The 18,451-nt window shown below is 40.1% G+C and overlaps 1 protein-coding gene across 4 annotated transcripts in view; it reads left to right on the top strand.

The window, feature by feature from the left end:
• The window catches only part of LOC139381821 (regulator of microtubule dynamics protein 2-like), a 49,037-nt gene extending 40,957 nt beyond the window's left edge, over positions 1-8,080 (top strand). For 3 of the 4 annotated variants that reach the window (XM_071125603.1, XM_071125601.1, XM_071125602.1), the window contains exons 8-11: positions 1,102-1,200; positions 5,357-5,410; positions 5,809-5,889; positions 6,009-8,080. In XM_071125603.1, coding sequence (XP_070981704.1) covers positions 1,102-1,200; positions 5,357-5,410; positions 5,809-5,889; positions 6,009-6,065 — 291 coding nt within the window. In that variant the 3' untranslated portion in view covers positions 6,066-8,080. The remainder of the gene's footprint in view (positions 1-1,101; positions 1,201-5,356; positions 5,411-5,808; positions 5,890-6,008) is intronic. The other variant, XR_011628581.1, reaches the window with a different exon arrangement.
• The last annotated feature ends 10,371 nt before the right edge of the window (positions 8,081-18,451 follow it).

The following is an 18,451-nucleotide window of genomic DNA, read 5'->3' as shown; positions in this document are numbered from 1 at the left end:
TGATGGGATGGTGTGTGTTAAGATTAGAAACTGCTTTTATGGTAGATTATATTGTCTCCAAATCATGAGCGACAGGGCCTTGGCAGCAGTATTTTGGAAGATTCTTTGTACAGTGAAAAATGCACCTTTACTCCCCTGACATATCCCTTGATATTCCCCGCAAAACACCAGACTCAACTTAAAAAGTGAAGAGGTGACTCCGGGATGCTGGCCTTCTAGGCAGAGTTGCAAAGAAAAAGCCGTATCTCAGACGGGCCAATCTTCAGCTCTTGGTAATTTCTTGCATGGAATAGCCTTCATTTCTCAGAACAAGAATAGACTGAGTTTCAGAAGAAAGTTCTTTGTTTCTGGCCATATTTAGCCTGTAATCGAACCAACAAATGCTGATGCTCCAGATACTCACCTAGTCTACTTCTTTAATCAGCACAACAGTTTTCAGCTGTGCAGACATAATTGCAAAGGGGTTTTCTAATGATCAATTAGCCTTTTAAAAGTATAAACTTGGATTAGCTAACACAACGTGCCGTTAGAACACAGGAGTGATGGTTGCTGATAATGGGCCTCTGTACGCCTATGTACGTAGATATTCCATTAAAAATCTGCCGTTTCCACCTACAACAGTCATTTACAACATTGACAATGTCTACACTTTATTTCTGATCAATTTGTTGTTATTTTAATGGATATGAAATGTACTTTTCTTTCAAAAACAAGGACATTTCTAAGTGACCCCAAACTTTTGAATGGTAGTGTACATAAATAAGGTATTTCTGTTTTGGCTTTGTCATTATCAGGTATTGTGTGTAGATTGATGAGGGAAACAGGTAATTTAATTGTTTTAAAAATAACGCTGTTACAAAATACAAAACGTAACAAAATGTGTAAAAAGTCAAGGGGTCTGAATGCTTATCGAATGCATTGTAAATACTACTAGCACAGATTTAAATGCTACTTTACCCACCATGTTTAAATGCTACTTTACCCACCATGTTTAAATTCTACTTTACCCACCATGTTTAAATTCTACTTTTACCCACCATGTTGAAATGCTTATCTGATTTGCCATGTTCTGAAACGGCTTTATACTATGGTTCTGTTCAGGTGGCTCAGCTGTCGTGGATTGAAAGGAAAGTTGCTGCTACATTGTTTGGAGAGCCTCCGAGTGCCACGGTCCAAGATGGTCTGAAGAACTTCCTCAAGGTATTGTTATTCTCCACGCTACCATGGAGTGCAGTGTCGAGCACAAGCGTTTGACCCAGTATGTATTGATTGCTCTTCCCTAAACCATTATCAAAAATCAGTCCGTAGATCAGTATGCTTCTCCGCGATTCCTACTAATGTCTGGATCAGCTGAGCGCATCAGCAGCTGACTGGAGGTTTACTGCACTGACTCGCAGCAGCTAGCTGCTTCTTCAAAACTCGTCCAGAATATCTTGTATTTGGTACAAGTCATTCCCTAAGTTCTAGACCTCAGCTGAATCTGTTAATGAATGGTGTTGCTGTTGAACAAGGTGAGGCGACTAAATCACTTGGCGTTACCTTAGATTGTAAACTGTGTCACGGTCCAAACATATTGATTCAGTGGTTGTAAAGACGGGGAGAGGTCTGTCCGTAATAAAGGGATGCTCTGCTTTTTTGATACCACACTCCACAATGCAAGTCCTGCAGGCTCTAGTTTGAGCTTATCCTGATTATTGTCCAGCCATAGGGTCAAGAGCTGCAAAGAAAGACCAAGTTAAGCTGCAGCTGGCCCAAAAACAGAGTGGCACATCTTGCTTTTCATTGTAATCAGAGGGCTAATATTAATACGATGCATGCCAGTTACTCTTGACCAAGAGTTGAATAAACACTTCTTCTTCAACTTGTTTGCATAGTCAACTTACACACAGCACTGACACACACACTTACCCCACCAGACATGACACCGGGAGTCTTTTCACAGTCTCCAGGTCCAGAACAAATTCAAGGAAACGTACAGTATTATACAGAGCCATGAGTGCATGGTACTCCCTTCCATCTTATGTAGCGCAACTGAACAGCAAACCTGGTTTCAAAAAACAAATAAAGCAACACCTCAAGGCACAACGCCTCTCCCCTATGTGCTTTACTTCTTGTGTGTATGTACTGACACATGCGTAACTGACAGATAAATACACACACTACGTGTTAATGTTTTTAAATGTATGTAAATTGTACAGTCTTTTGTCTGTAATGTCTTTTTCATTATGTGTCGGACCCCATTAAGATGTCGCCGTTAGTATCGGCTTATGGGGAACCTAATAAATCAAATCACTCATTGTGATAAAATAATATTGCTAGAGTAGCTTGATCTTATGGAGGAAGCATTTGGTGTTCAGCATTGAGTGTGTACACTAGATTAAGTTAGTTGTCGTGCACATTGTCAAATTCCGGAATTACTGCTCCTTCAAGCACCAAACTTCTTAGCTAGATGTAAAATTGAGCAACTAAGAAAAAAAGTCAATTACCTGATTTATCGTTTTAGCTTAACAACTCAGCAAAAAAAGAAACGTCCCTTTTTCAGGACCCTGTCTTTCAAAGATAATTCGTAAAAATCCAAATAACTTCACAGATCTTCATTGTATCTTCAAGGGTTTAAACACTGTTTCCCATGCTCGTTCAGTGAACCATAAACAATTAATGAACATGCACCTGTGGAACGATCATTAAGACACTAACAGCTTTACAGACGATAGGCAATTAAGGTCACAGTTATGAAAACGTATTACACTAAAGAGGCCTTTCTACTGACTCTGAAAAACACCAAAAGAAAGATGCACAGGGTCCCTGCTCATCTGCGTGAACGTGCCTTAGGCATGCTGCAAGGGGGCATGAGGACTGCAGATGTGGCCAGTGCAATAAATGTCAGTGTCCGTACTGTGAGACGCCTAAGACAGTGCTACAGGGAGACAGGACGGACAGCTGATCGTCCTTGCAGTGGCAGACCACGTGTAACAACACCTGCACAGGATCGGTGCATTCGAACATCACACCTGCAGGACAGGTACAGGATGGCAACAACAACTGCCCGAGTTACACCAGGAACGCACAATCCCTCCATCGGTGCTCAGACTGTCCGCAATAGGCTGAGAGAGGCTGGACTGAGGACTTGTAGGCCTGTTGTAAGGCAGGTCCTCACCAGACATCACCGGCAACAACGTTGTCTATGGGAACAAACCCACTGTCGCTGGACCAGACATGACTGACAAAAAGTGCTCTTCACTGACGAGTTGCGGTTGTGTCTCACCATTGGTGATGGTCAGATTCACGTTTATCGTAGAAGGAATGGGCTTTACACCGAGGCCTGTACCCTGGAGCGGGATCGATTTGGAGGTAGAGGGTCCGTCCTGGTCTGAGGCAGTGTGTCACTGCATCATCAGATTGAGCTTGTTGTCATTGCAGGCAATCTAAACGCTGTGCGTTACAGGGAAGACATCCTCCCTCATGTGGTACTCTTCCTGCAGGCTCATCCTGACATGACCCTCCAGCATGACAATGCCACCAGCCATACTGCTCGATCTGTGCGTGATTTCCTGCAAGGCAGGAATGTCAGTGTTCTGCCATGGCCAGAGAAGAGCCCGGATCTCAATCCTATTGAGCACGTCTGGGACCTGTTAGATCGAAGGGTGAGGGCTAGTGCCTTGGTGGAAGAGTGGGGTAACATCTCACAGCAAGAACTGGCAAATCTGGTGCAGTCCATGAGGAGGAGATGGACTGCAGTACTTAATGCAGCTGGTGGCCACACCAGATACTGACTGTTACTTATTTTGACCCACCCTTTGTTCAGGGACACATTATTCCATTTCTGTTAGTCACATGTCTGTGGAACTTGTTAAGTTTATGTCTCAGTTGAATCTTGTTGTGTTCATACAAATATCTACACATGTTAAGTTTGCTGAAAATAAACGCAGTTGACAGTGAGAGGACGTTTCTATTTTAGCTGAGTTTATTCATTCGGACTTTTTGACGGTGAAATTGGGTTCATTTGGCAAAGACACCTATGCAATACAGTATTTTCCAATGTTATGACAGCCCATTGAGCCGAACTCCTTTTGATCTATCCCATTACCCTTTGCGAGATACGAGACAGATCAGTGCAGGCGGAATCGTCGTGCTATATGACGTGTGTTTGATGGCGTAAAGCGTGTCAGGCCTTGCAAATGTAACTTCACCAGTACATTTCTCATTTACCCAAACAACTGCTTCTGAATGTGGACGGGTACCCTGTTTCTGTTACTTTTATAGTTCTGCTGTACTTTAGCCTGTTATAATCACGCAGTCTTTCTAAGTCCTTGCTTTAACTTATCTTGCAAAGCCATAGGCTCTACTGTCTTTCATGCTCTCTCTCCAAACCATTAAAACATGTAGCACACAGCAGCCTATTTGTTTTGTGTTAAATCAGAATTTGCCCAGCGGTCGCTTCTGCACCCAGATTTAAAGACCAAGCCCCAAGTATTTAAAGTGGCGTAATCTGTGTTCACACTTTTCACATGTTTATATAAAGAGAAATGAAATCGCTCCTGGCCGGGATTGCTCCTGGCCTGCTGCATGCCTCTTCCTCCTGTCTTGTGTATCTCACCCATCAATTTGATTTAAGTGGTCTCTGTTGCAACTTGTTGCTCCTGGCCGCAAGGACTCTGGTAGAGGCTGTCTAGCTTCAATAAACACATCCTGCTGAGTTATGCAACATGTGCCGCAACAGCCAAGTGCACAAACAGTGGCTAGTGCCCAGGTGTTGTCGTAGTACTCTTTTCACTAAGGGTACATAGGGTCAGAATAAAAGGTTGAGTCAAGTGAAATATACAGTACATAGACATATTCATTTGTGTCTACATATCAATTGCTAGAGGTACGATAATGCTATGGTTAGTTCTGTCTATGATTGCGTGTGCTGAGCAAGTTCTATGTTCAGTTGCACTCATTTGCCCAAATCCTGTACCAACGTCATACCTGTCCTGGACTGATTTGATGCATTTAAGAACATAAACTGTCAGTGTTTTTGTCAGTGGTGTGTTTTTGGTGCAGGTCCAATGGAAGAATACAACCGTGTTTTCTAGCTTTATGGTAACACTTAACTTCGTCATCGTCGCGTCCGAGGGATGACGTTTGTGCCTCCAAGTCTCAGACTGGGCTACCTTTTCACGAGGGTTTGATTCCAAATCACCTCCGCTTCATACTGGAATCAGGGATGAATCCCTTTAGGGCTGACACATTACAGAGATTCTGGACAAGGAGAATCCATTTTTTTCCCATCCTCGGGAAGCTTAACTCGAGGAAGAGTTGATTCTAAGCATGTGCAGTGTTCTCAAGTTTACCTTATTTTCATAATTTTCCACAGGTGGAGGAGATCAGTCCCAAGTACTCCAAATTAAACTATGTGTTTTTAGCCAAGGTAAGTTGGGCTGCCATTGTTCTTGTTATGTGTGCATCTTATATTTAAGCAATAAGGCATCTGTAGGTGTGGTATATGGCCAATATACCACAGCTAAGGGTTGTTCTTAGGCACGACGCAACAAACCCCCAAGGTGCCTTATTGCTATTATAAACTGGTTATCAATGTAATTAGAGCAGTACAAATAAATGTTTTGTCAGACCCGTGGAATACGGTCTGATATACCACGGCTGTCAGCCAATCAGCATTCAGGGCTCAAACCAAGCAGTTTATAATAATCGATATATATATATATATATATCTATATATATATATATATATATATCCCGTAATCAAATGGCTTTTTATGTGCACCAGTGATGTTGATTATGATGAGGAATGTGATTTTGATTGGTCAGTGCTACAGAGACCTGGGGCAAAAAAGTCAGGCCAGGAAGATGTGTGATGCTGCTACTTCAATGGAAACCATTTCCAAAGAGGTAGGTACTGACTGTAGTGTCACTGGCTTACGCTTGTGCTCTAAAGTCTTAGTTTTATCACATTTGTAATTGTTGTGGTTAAAAAAAAGAGATGAATTTCTCTTTCTCTCCCCCCCAAGGATGAGGAGGCACAGAAGGAGCTGGACACCCTTCTCTCTGCTCTAGGTGTTAATTGAGGACATTGTTGAATGGCTCCCTCCTATTGCTAGGGAGGAACCCAGGATACTCTTCACTGGAAAACACACTATGAAGGGAAGTCAATCCATGTCTTCCTTGATTACTGTTGGGACAGTATCTTCTTCGTGCTCTCTGGGATTGGAGATGACTGGATCGGCTGTGCATACTAGGGAACAGTGTTCTGGAGAACAAACTTATCACAGACATGTCATGATGTCAAAGCACTCTGCATTCATAAGACATCTGTTTGCTAAAGAGATTGTGGTAAAAGGGACAGTTGGACCTAAGTCAATCAATGGTGTTGGTCCCAATGGGATATACATTATCTTCCACCTCACATCAATACAGTCAGCAATTAAGTGTAGGGGACCAGGCAATACATTTTATGAAGATTTTAATAATTATACTGAAGTTGTTTTCAATACGATTGATCACCTGTATCAACCCAAACAGATAATAATTTCAAACCTTGCTTACATTTGTATACAATCACATTATCTCTATTATGCGTGGGAATACTTGGGAACAGATTTTCTAAATTAAAATCACTTGAAGCTGATTTCCTGGTGTATTTAGTCTTTTATGTCCAACAATGAAAATTCACAATAAAAATATGTATTCATTTTTGCTCAGAAAATTTGGAGGTGAAAATAAAACCACCGGCGGACCATATTCGGCACATGGGCCAGTTGGGGAACCCTGGCTTAGCCTAAGAACTGCACATACACAAGTGTGTTTTAAGGAGATTCTGACACAAATTCCTCAACAATAAAACCTATGGTTTTGTGAAAGTGATCCACAGAACTTGTTGTTCCCTCCCTCCCGCCATGTTCTGTTTTGTCTCTAGCAGTGCATTCAAGTGGCAATAACAAACCCGTTTTAAACAAAGGTGCAACCCAAACACAGCTCTCTGTCGCACTGTGACTACCGAGTGACATTTTGTCCCTTTTACCCCCTGATTGTAATGTAACTATACGGCACCCTATTCCTTACACTAAATTTGACCAAAGCCCTAGGTCACTAAATAGGGAATAGAAGCTCTGGTCAGATGAAATGCACTAAATAAGGAACAGGGTGCCATTGCAGACTCAAGCTTGGTATTATTTGACCTGCATTGAGTGTAGGTTACCAGGTCTTGTGTTCCTGTCACTGCCTGTGCATGGACAGAGATCATGGTCACATCGTTTTAAGATGAAGGAGTTGATAGGGGCGGCAGGGTAGCCTAGTGGTTAGAGCGTTGGACTACTAACCATAATGTTGCAAGTTCGAATCCCCAAGCTGACAAGGTCTGTCGTTCTGCCCCTAAACAGGTAGTTAACCCACTGTTCCTAGGCCGTCATTGTCAATAAGAATTTGTTCTTAACTGACTTGCCTAGTTAAATAAAGGTAAAATAAAAAAATAGGGAAGGAAACGTGACCCCTAGACGGCTCCTTGGGTCCTCACATTCACACAAGGTCGGGGTTCTGCTCATTACATTCCAGCTAGCTAGAGGACATTTTTGAGCATAGAATGTCATTTGAGATTAGATCTTGTAGCCTAATAGTCCATGGGCAATGTACACGTCAGAGATTTTATATCGTAGGCGATAGCTTTTACTGAATTTTGAATGCTGTTCTATTCATTTTTTTGTGTGTTAAAAAAATGCAAATGGTGAGATGGATTTTTATACTTTCAGTATTTTTCATTTGTATGGTTTCTTTTTGGGATTACTGGGGGGAAAGCATGGGCTATAAGAATCTGTGGTTCTTTATTATTTCTCTTAAGTATAATTTAGTCTTCTGGAAACCATTAACTGGTGTGTACTTTATCCAACAGGTGAACTACAAGAATGGTACTTGTTTTTGTTTTTGCCTAATACGTTTTTCTATATTCCAGCAATATGAATGCATGCTTTAGTTTTATCTAGGGTGGTGCACATTGCAGTGAAGTAAATTATATTGTAAATGAAATACATTAAACATTATATAGACACCACTGATCAATGGTATTTGAGTCAATAAATATGTGCAATCTTGATATGTGCCCCAAGTTCTGAGTATGTGCCTACTGTTTATGTGCATGCTTGTGTGAGAGATGATGTTGCTGCAATTCATGCACACAACTATTTTTACTTTATTAATATGTAATGGGGATATTTTAATTATATTATCAACCAAATATTTACCCATCTCTCAGTCCAAAGATAATGGAAAAGCAAGGTATGTAAGCAAGTTCTGACCTGACTATCATCGGTAGTGTTGTTTTTTTTGTAAGGCCCGCTCCCCTTCCCCTTTTTGTGCAGACTACAGTTTGTGCCAGAGCCATTTGGAATTTGTCACTGGATCATATTCAGGCCTACTTCCCTCTAGTCTGGTCATGTTTTAGGGTATTGCCATGGCACAGACTCACTCTAAATAGCTACCTCCCGAAGGAACACTATTCAGTATTATAACAACTCCTGGGAAATCCTGGGAAAGATGGTTTAGCCTGATGATTTGAACCAAATTTAATGGAATTTGCCTCAACACAGCAAGGAACTACAGTATTCCATGTCAGTGAAAGTAATCCCGTTGCAACTTCTGACCAAATATTTCCTAATTTTCATATTGGACTGACAAGTTGATTTTCATGTGTTTTAATCGCAGTGTTGCATTCTGTGGCTGAAACCAGATTTGTGTCAGAGAAGTGGCTATAACGCTATCTCTGACCATGATGTCTGCATGCTTGTCTTGAAGATGAGACTGCAGATGGAGTAATAGACTGGGGACTGTTGTGGGTTACGAAATGTTCAGGTGACACCTGGAACAGGGAGAAATTACAGAGCTTACTGCTCAGATGAGGAGGTGCCAATTGGTCTGGAACATGACTAGTTTGGGGGGGAAGTAACTGACCTTCCTTTGGTGCTCCCACCCTTTCCCTGTGAGCCTTGGGACAAACATCAGTGACTGCATACCACAGTTGGGGTACATTTCATTTGAATTCAGGAAAAAAAACTGATGTTTGTCCCAATCTGGGGTCTTGTTAGAACTCTACATAGAAGAGGATACAGAATTATTGCATTGTGATTGTCCCTTAGCCCAGGACATAGTGTCTGTAATAAACTCATAGTGGCTGTCACAAACTCTACATTCAACACAGTTGTCACTGACTAGCTGAGCCAACATTTCCTGTACTAACAGCACAAAATGCATTTAAATGAATGTCGGGATTTTGTTTAGTGGACCTCATTTTTTAATTAACATTAGTCAATAAAAGTCATGAATGCAACTTCATGTCAAATTGTTTTTCATTAATAAAATGGTAAAACACTTAAATGTGAGGCTAAATATGAGAGCTATACAATACATTTCACATATAGCTAAGCTGTTTGGTGCAGTATTTCTCAAGTAAAAAAATATTGCGAGGTATTGTCTTACGTAAACAAAGTACGCTACTCTGCTGGGCAGGTCGGTCTCACTGTCTGTGTTCTGCAGTAAGACTGCATAGAACGCAATAAAAAAACAAACATTTTATTGTCACATACACCGGATAGGTGCAGTGAAATGTGTTGTTTTACAGGGTCAGCCATAGTAGTACAGCGCCCCTGGAGCAAAGTAGGGTCAAGTGCCTTGTCCAAGGACACATCGACAGATTTTTTACCTTCACGGATCGAGTATTCAAACTAGCAACTTTTCGTTGACACGCCTAACGCCCTAACCACTTGGCTACCTGCCGTCCACCAATCACCCCAGCTGTGTATCCCATGTAGTGGGTAAGTGAACGTTTTCGAAATCAAAACGCAACCCTCAAGTAAGTCATTTCAAAACTCTGCTTTGGACGAGACTGACTTTATGACCAAAATTATCCTATGAACACTTTCTAGTCAATTTTGACACTAGAATAAATGTTTCTGACTAATATCGATGCCACATAGGCCGATTGATATCAGAGACGTTGTTTATTACCTTCAGTTGCGCTTTAAGGGTTATTAACATCTGGCAAACACTCGGTAGTAATGTAGCACCAAATTATGATAATATCCTAACTGGAAATGTTCTTTACGGTAGTTGAAAGTAGGGTTTACTGGCAAACTTCTGCTAATGTGCACATTGCTGGTCTGTGGGAGGTTGACAACTATATTCTACTTGTGACGAACTGTCATGGAAAAAAATATTGGGCCATCAGGGACTTGACTGTCAGTATTTTTGGCTACTAGGAAATTGTGATGTAATGAGCTACAAAATCAATCTGTCGTCTGTCACGCTATCAAGAATAAGCAGTGGTGCACCATTGTCATACTTTAGTAAAAGTAAAGATACCTTAATAGAAAATGACTCAAGTAAAAGTACTGAGTAAAATCCTACTTGAGTAAGTATAAAAGTATTTGGTTTTAAATATACTTACATATCAAAAGTACATTTAATTGCTAAAATATACTTAAGTATCAAAAGTAAAAGTATAAATCATATTTAAGTCCTTAAATTAAGAAAACCAGTCTGCACTTTTTTCTTGTTTTTATTTATTTACGGATAGCCAGGGGCACGCTCCAACACTCAAACATAATTTACAAACAAAGCATGTGTGTTCAGTGAGTCCGCCAGATCAGAAACAATAGGGATGACCATGGATGTTCTCTTGATAAGTGTGTGAATTTGACCATTTTCCTGTCTTGCTAAGCATTCAAAATGTAACGAGTACTTTTAGGCATGGAAAATATATGGAGTAAAAAGTATATAATTGTCTTTAATTTTCTGTAGAAAAGTAAAAGTTGTCAAAAATAGTAAAGTAAAGTACATATACTCCAAAAAAACCTACTTAAGTAGTAATGTTAAGTACTTTACACCATTGCTCATAAGTCATATCAGGATTACTGTAGTTTTTGTTTTTAATTGTGGTATTTTATTTTGTATTTTAGACCTAAAATGCCCCAAATATGAATCACTGGCACCCATGATCACAATGCTATTTTAACTGAAGGTGACTGGTTAGGAGATACACTTAATAGGCCTTTTAGCTCAATCAAGATCAAGGTGTGCCTGTAAACTGTACATATGGTCAGTCTTGTTCTACTGGGTTGGAGGTGGGTAGTGGGGATGTGGACATATCATGTTGAAGAACTGTTTTCTATTCCACCAAACCTCTATGTGCCCCATCCCCCACACACCCAACCCGCCTGCTCTCTAGGTTTGTATGACTCCCACCCTCATCACAGATGTTTGTGATCATTTCAGGCAGTGGCTTGGATTTTCAGAGTTATAAGGCTTCTTCTTTCCTTTGCAGATGCAAGGCCGGACACTCATTACTCTCTCCTCGCTTGTGTGGGTAATAATGTGTGCAGTAGTAGGAGAGGCTTAGCAGAGGCTGTATTGTGCTGTAGTAATAACCCTGAGGCTGACATTGTCAGGGTTAACATTCAATGCCAAATGTTGTCTGCCTGCACTATGATGTTTACAGTGCATTCAACATGTCCACGACCATTGATAGTCATATTCCAACTGGGTCATGTGTACAGGATGAGGACTGATAAGAGCTTTGAACCATCCATTCATAGTTCTGCTGTATGTTGGAATATGGCTTGTTTGTTTGTTTGTTTTGAAAAGTCTTTCCATAAAATCTACCCCCCCCCCCCCCCCCCCCAAATTCCCTGAGTCTTATCTTTCCACACTTTTCTAGCTCTGAGATCTGAGGTTAATGTTTTTCTTTGACTCTCCTCCTTTTCTATTCAGTGAAGGGGAGAGCCTGAGAAGTGGCTTATCAGCGATCATCTGGCTTTATCTGAATTTGTCACGCACTCCAAGCTGGCTGTCTGGCTGCAAACCTCTCACTGATCAAGTACAGGATCTTCTGGGCGATATAAAACATAACACAGAGAAAGGACTCACCAAAACACTTCCCCTTTGTTCCAACATTACATGGCTATGTGCCCATAATACAATACCTTCGCTTGCTGAAATTAGAAAGTCATGCAAAGTATCAGACACTGTATTCATAATAATTATGCTATTTCAGAAAATAGGACAACCTTTATATTCTGAAACAATTCAACCTGTTATTTAAAAATATGAAATCTCAGCCATAGTCAATTTGAGAGATGGAAGTGTTGTCACTTTTAAAAATACCTTTGCTGATACTGCAGTGTTTAGGAATATACATTCTATTTTTTATTCTGACACTATACTTTTTCTTTGGTTAGAATGAACCCCTACTTACTAAAGAGCTGGTTAGATATACAGTGCCTTCATAAAGTATTCACACCCCTTTAACTTTTTCCACATTTTGTTGTATTACAGTTTAAAATGGATAACATTTTGATTTTGTGTCACTGGTTTACACACAATTAAAAAGGAAAAGCTGAAATGTCTTAACTCTAAGTATTCAACCCCTTTGTTATGGCAAGCCTAGATAAGTTCTGGAATAAAAAATGACCTTGAGTCACATACGTTGCAAGGATTCACTCTGTGTGTAATAATAGAGATGATTCTTGAATGACTACCTCATCTCTGTGCCCCACACACAGAATTATATGTAAGATCCCACGGTCGAGCAGTGAATTTCAAACACAGATTCAACCCCAAAGACCAGAGAGGTTTTCCAATGCCTCGCAAAGAAGGGCATCTATTCGTAAATGGGTAAAAAGAAAGCAGACATTGAATACTCCTTTGAGCATGGCAAAGTTATTATTTACATTTTGGATGGTATATCAATACACCCAGTCACTACAAAGACACAGGCGTCCTTCCGAACTCAGTTGCGTGAGAGTAAGGAAACCGCTCAGGGATTTCACAGAGGCCAATGGTGATTTTAAAACAATTACAGAGCTTAATGGCTGTGATAGGAAAAAACTGAAGATGGATAAACATTGTAGTTATTCAACAATACTAACCTAAATGACAGAGTAAAAGAAGGAAGCCTGTACCGAATAAACATATTCCAAAACATGCATCCTGTTTGCAACAAGGAATTAAAGTATACTGCAAAAAAATTGGCAAAGCAATTCACTTTTTGCCCTGAATACAAAGTGTTATGTTTGGGGCATGTCTAATGCAACACATTACTGAGTACCACTCTCCATATTTTCACGTGTAGTGCTGGCTGCATCATGTTATCGGTATGCTCTTAAGGACAGGGGAGTTTTTCAGGAGAAGAAATTATGGACCTAAACTTGGTGGACTCCACTGGGAGATTCATTTACCTTTCAGTAGGACAATAATCTAAAACACCATACCAAATATACAAACTCAGGGGTGTGAATACTTCCTCTACCTGTCAAAAATGTGGACACACCTACTCAATCAACGATTTTTCTTAATTTTACTATTTTCTACATTGTAGCATAATAATAAAGATATCAAAACTATGAAATAACACATGGAATCATGTAGTAAACAAAAAAAGTGTTAAACAAATAAAAATATATATTACATTGGAGATTCTTCAAAGTAGCCACCCTTTGCCTTGATGACAGCTTTGCACACTGTTGGCATTCTCTCAATCAGCTTCTTTCCTGTCACGCCCTGACCGTAGATTGCTTTGTATGTTTCTATTTTTAGTTTGGTCAGGGTGTGATGTGGGTGGGTATTCTATGTTGTAGGTCTGGGTTTTCGTTTTCTATGTGTTTGGCCTGGTATGGTTCTCAATCAGAGGCAGCTGTCTATTGTTGTCTCTGATTGAGAGCCATACTTAGGTAGCCTGTTTTCCCATTTTGAGTTGTGGGTGATTATTTTCTGGTTAGTGTTTGTTGCACCTGTCAGAACTGTTCGTTTATCGTTTTGTTGTTTTTGTTTGTGTATTCATTCTGGATTAAAAGTATTATGGATACGTACCACGCTGCACTTTGGTCCTCCTCTCCTTCTCCCGACGACAATCTTGACATTTCCTTCTTAATGCTTTTGAGCCAATCAGTTGTGTTGTGACAAGGTAGGGGTGGTATAGAGAAGATAGCCCTATTTTGTAAAATACCAAGTCCATATTATGGCAAGAACAGCTCAAATATGCAAAGATAAATGACAGTCCATCATTCGTTGTTTCTCTTTGCTTATTTGAGCTGTTCTTGCCATAATATGGACTTGGTCTTTTGCCAAATAGGGCAATCTTCTGTACACCAACCCTACCTTGTCACAACACAACTGATTGGTGACTACCTCATGAAGTTGGTTGAAAGAATTCCAAGGCAAAGGGTGGCTACTTTGAAGAATATAACATATATTTTGATTTGTTTAACGCTTTTTTGGTTACTACATGATTCCATATGTGTTATTTCATAGTTTTGATGTCTTCACTATTATTCTACAATGTAGTCAATAGTACAAATAAAGAAAAACCCTGAATTAAGTAAGTACTTTATGTAACAGCAATTCACAGACACAGGCTACATTTGCAAAAAATGTACCCTTAGTAACACTATAAAGGTGTTACTGTGAAATTGACAGTAGTTTACAAGCAGCTTGTGGCAAGTAAAGTTCATTATTTCATATTACAGTACACCTTCTGCAATATAAATATGGTTTAAAAGGAAGTACTATGTAATGACACACAGTAATACCAGAAAATGTACTGTATTATATTGTAAAAAATGAATAGATTAATGAATGAATGAAATTAATTGAGGGGAGTACTTTGTATTGTACAGTGTTTTACTGTAATTACAAGGAATTGGTGTAAGCAGGTTGGCTGCTAGGTAAAGTTTTTACAAACATTCCAGCATATTAATTGATATTTGGTTCTTTATATCGCTTGCACATCTAGTGGCCTTAACAAAGGCTTCCAAACTGGCAGCTACTACAGGGCAAAAGGGACCAAACCATTTAAAGTTTAAGAATTTCTGCCACTTCAATCTGTCCCCAATACATTTTACATTGATGGGTCACTATAACCACATAGGAGTTAAGTTGGTACAGCATTCTCACTCACAGGTACATCATATATAGCATCTTACAAGGCACGCCTCAAAATATGTTAATACCCAAGAAACAACAATACCATGCACCCACTATTTTGTATTTATTTAACCTTTATTTAACTAGGCAAATCAGTTAAGAACAAATTCTTATTTACAATGACGACACTGCCCTATGGGACTCCCAATCACTGCTGATTGTGATACAGCCTGGAATCAAACCAGGGTCTGTAGTGAGTCTCTAGCACTGAGATGCTGCACCACTCGGGAGCCCACTAGTGGTTTTTGGCACTCCAAAGATACTGTACAGTACTGTATTTTGGGGGGTAGAATTACTGTACCATTCAAAATACAGCAATTATTTCCCCGCCCACAACATTTTCCCACAATGCACCATAATTTACAGTATGCTGCAGTAAAAATGTGACTGTTGATAATACAACACATTTCTGTATAATTTACAGGTTTCTGTTACAGTGCACCCTTGCCTTGCCTATTGGAACAGAGTATGGATCTGGAACAAAATAGAAGTTAATCAGCATTCAGAAGCACATAACTATTATGGCCTTATTCCAGTGTAGCTGTGACGGAAATACGTTTAGATATGTATGTAAGTACAGGTTTGCAAGTAGCCTACTTACTATTGCGAATTCTGTTTTTCAAAAGGAAACAGGATAACGTAGTACTGCATAACTACATGTAACTACTAGTACTTACTAGCCTGTTAGTAAGTACTAGTAAGTACAAGATAGTTACATTGGTAATTGGTTACTCAGGTATAAGGCCTAAGCAAAGTAAAGTCTGACCACTTACTTGGTCCATCCAATCAGTGTTGTTATAGCACAGTTGAGGAAAGAAATTGAACTCTCCTTGGTCAAATCACATATTTTTGTTAATATTGCTACAAAAGTTATTACTACCAAAATGTGTTTTTTGTTTAATATCATATTATAATCGTGTTGCAGCTGGTTGCCTTGATTTTTTAAACGTGTATTCAACTTCAAATGTTTTACCCCGTATGCATATCAATAGCAGTAGCAGGGATAATAAGCTGAGTTTGCTGTAAAACTTTAGTGCATAATGGATGTCAAATTTAGGAAAGGGCTGCTCATTTGAATTTCCTGTTTTTTTTTTTTGGCTAGTGCCAAATATGCAAATTAAAATGTATCATATTGACCTTATTTAGAGATATATTCGGGACATAAAAGGTACACAAGGTACTTGTTGAGATGGTGGATGCAAGTGAAGAGACTGAATCAACTCCGGTCAGTATGTCAGAAAATATAGTTACTGAAGTGGCCAATTGGCTGTGTGTAAGAACAGACCATTTCCCCCACTGCAAGCTACTGTATGTTATGTCAGGTTCCAGTAAAATATATGCCAATACTTGTGCAATTTTGATTTTAAAAAATATGATCCATAGTTATTTGCGTGATATCCCGTAAAACAAAGAAAATATAGATATATGAAAATAGTGTTCATGTAGTACATGGGGATGTGTGAAACTCACTGCTGACCAGACCGGACACGTCGCGTGCGCGAGCGTCGCAAAATAAATGTAGAAATCCATGTTATTCAATTATTGCACCCACACTGCAAACCTCCAAGGACAGGCCATAAATTCACAGAGACAGACGAGCCCCCGTTCTCTGGTTCTAGCAGAGAAGAGGGCGAGCCGGAGGAGTCAGAGCCATCCACTTCCACCGATGATGACAGCTCCCTGGGTGGACAAGAACAGATTGTCGCACCAGTCTAGCCACACCTCCAAACAATGTCAGCGGAGACTCAACTATGTGGGACCCCAACTCAGATTTGTCGCGCCATGTCTCGGATGACAGTGGTGCTAAATCCGACTCCCAGACAACAACAAAAAACATATTTACGGGATATGTTAGTGCAGGCTGGGCCACATCAAGATAAGGAGTGGAATTTCCAAAGAGATGAGGGGCAACGAATATTTTCGGGGGCCCAATACAATAGGAGAATGGCGAACGGGGAGAGAGGGGCGAGACCATGCAGCTTTCTGTTTTTTTTCTCACACGAGTACAAATCTACACTGGTCAGGGATGGAACCAGGGACTGGAAGAATCTGTGCCACCTCCTCAGCTCGCCTGAGAAGTCGCATGACCGCCTAGATATTGTTCAGAGGTGGAACGAGCTGGAGATCAGTCTGGTGTTCAAGCAAACTATTAATGCCCAAGCCCAACAGGTGCTGCAGAGGCCTTGATACGCATATTGGCCACCCAGAACATTGCGCTACGTGGGACCACCGGCAGGCTGAACGAGCCAAATAATGGCAACTTTCTGAAGTTTGTGGAAATCCTGTGTAGCTTTGATTTGATTTCAGAACCATGGACAGCTACCCAGAGAAAATATCACTTACTGCAATGCAGCAGAGGCCATTCTAGGCGGGCCACAAAATGAAGAAATGTTGAAACTGATGTTGGACAATCAAATTCGATATGTAAATAAACAAAATTTGTCACGGCTGGGTCAGTGACAGAAAGCTTATTTTACACTGCTCCAGCGAAACGAGGCCCGCCATGCATTTATGAAGAGCTCAAACGATCTCTCTTTTTACAGTTCTACAGGAATATTAAATTATATGTTAAATATGTTAAATAAAAGTGTTATTTTTATTCTAATTGTAACAATTGTGGGGTCGTGTCATGTGTGATAAGAGGTGGCATATTATTAGTAAGAAACTCGGTTTTCTCCTATAGGCAGCTGGCTGCATAGTGATTGCAACATTGTAACTCTCCGATGCAGGGGTTAAAGTCAAATTCCTTTCTACCCGGTAAGGGACCTCATATATGTGCACGCGCCCACCAACATTTTTTATGGCCCTAATCATAGAATTACATATATAATTGGAGCCTATTTCGTCCTATTCAAAAACGTGGTAGGCCGACCTAACACAATTATGCTATGCATAAATCCTCCAATACGCATGCACTCCTTAAATAACTCCGTGTCTGGGGATGGCTTGGTGTGTTTGTGTGTTTGGGCTCAAATTGAGTGAGGGTATCCCATACCATTTGTTAAAGAAAAGGGCAAAAATGATATGTATTGTTTGCTTTATGTTTTGAAATACATGAATAAAAAGTATCCAGATTATATAAAGGGTTCTATAACAATGCTTAACTCTGTGATGCTTTATGGTAGAAACAAGCTTTAAAATGCCCGCGAAAGACATGACTCCGATGCATATTGGGATATATTGATTCCTCTCTATGACATTCTGAAGCTGAGCTGCAGCCTATAATATTCAAGGAGACAAACACATTGACGTTGCTATTCTGTCTCTATTAATTGTCATTTTCACTCTCTGAAAATATACGTTTGTTTAAACCCAGGCAGCTTTTAGGGAAGCACTTCTGTTCTTGGGTTACGCAATGGAGGAGTAGCCAACAGTTGGAGCCTATATTTTTCTGCGTAGGTAGAGCTGCATGGAAAGGTAACTTTTGAAAGTGCCATGCTTAGATTCATAAGGATGTCTAAGATGTAATTATTTGCAAACAGCTGTTTGA

Source organism: Oncorhynchus clarkii, chromosome 23, assembly GCF_045791955.1.
Source record: "Oncorhynchus clarkii lewisi isolate Uvic-CL-2024 chromosome 23, UVic_Ocla_1.0, whole genome shotgun sequence".
Classification (NCBI taxonomy): domain Eukaryota; kingdom Metazoa; phylum Chordata; class Actinopteri; order Salmoniformes; family Salmonidae; genus Oncorhynchus; species Oncorhynchus clarkii.
The sequence above is the reverse complement of the archived record's forward strand: the minus strand, read 5'-3'. Positions and strand labels throughout refer to the sequence as shown.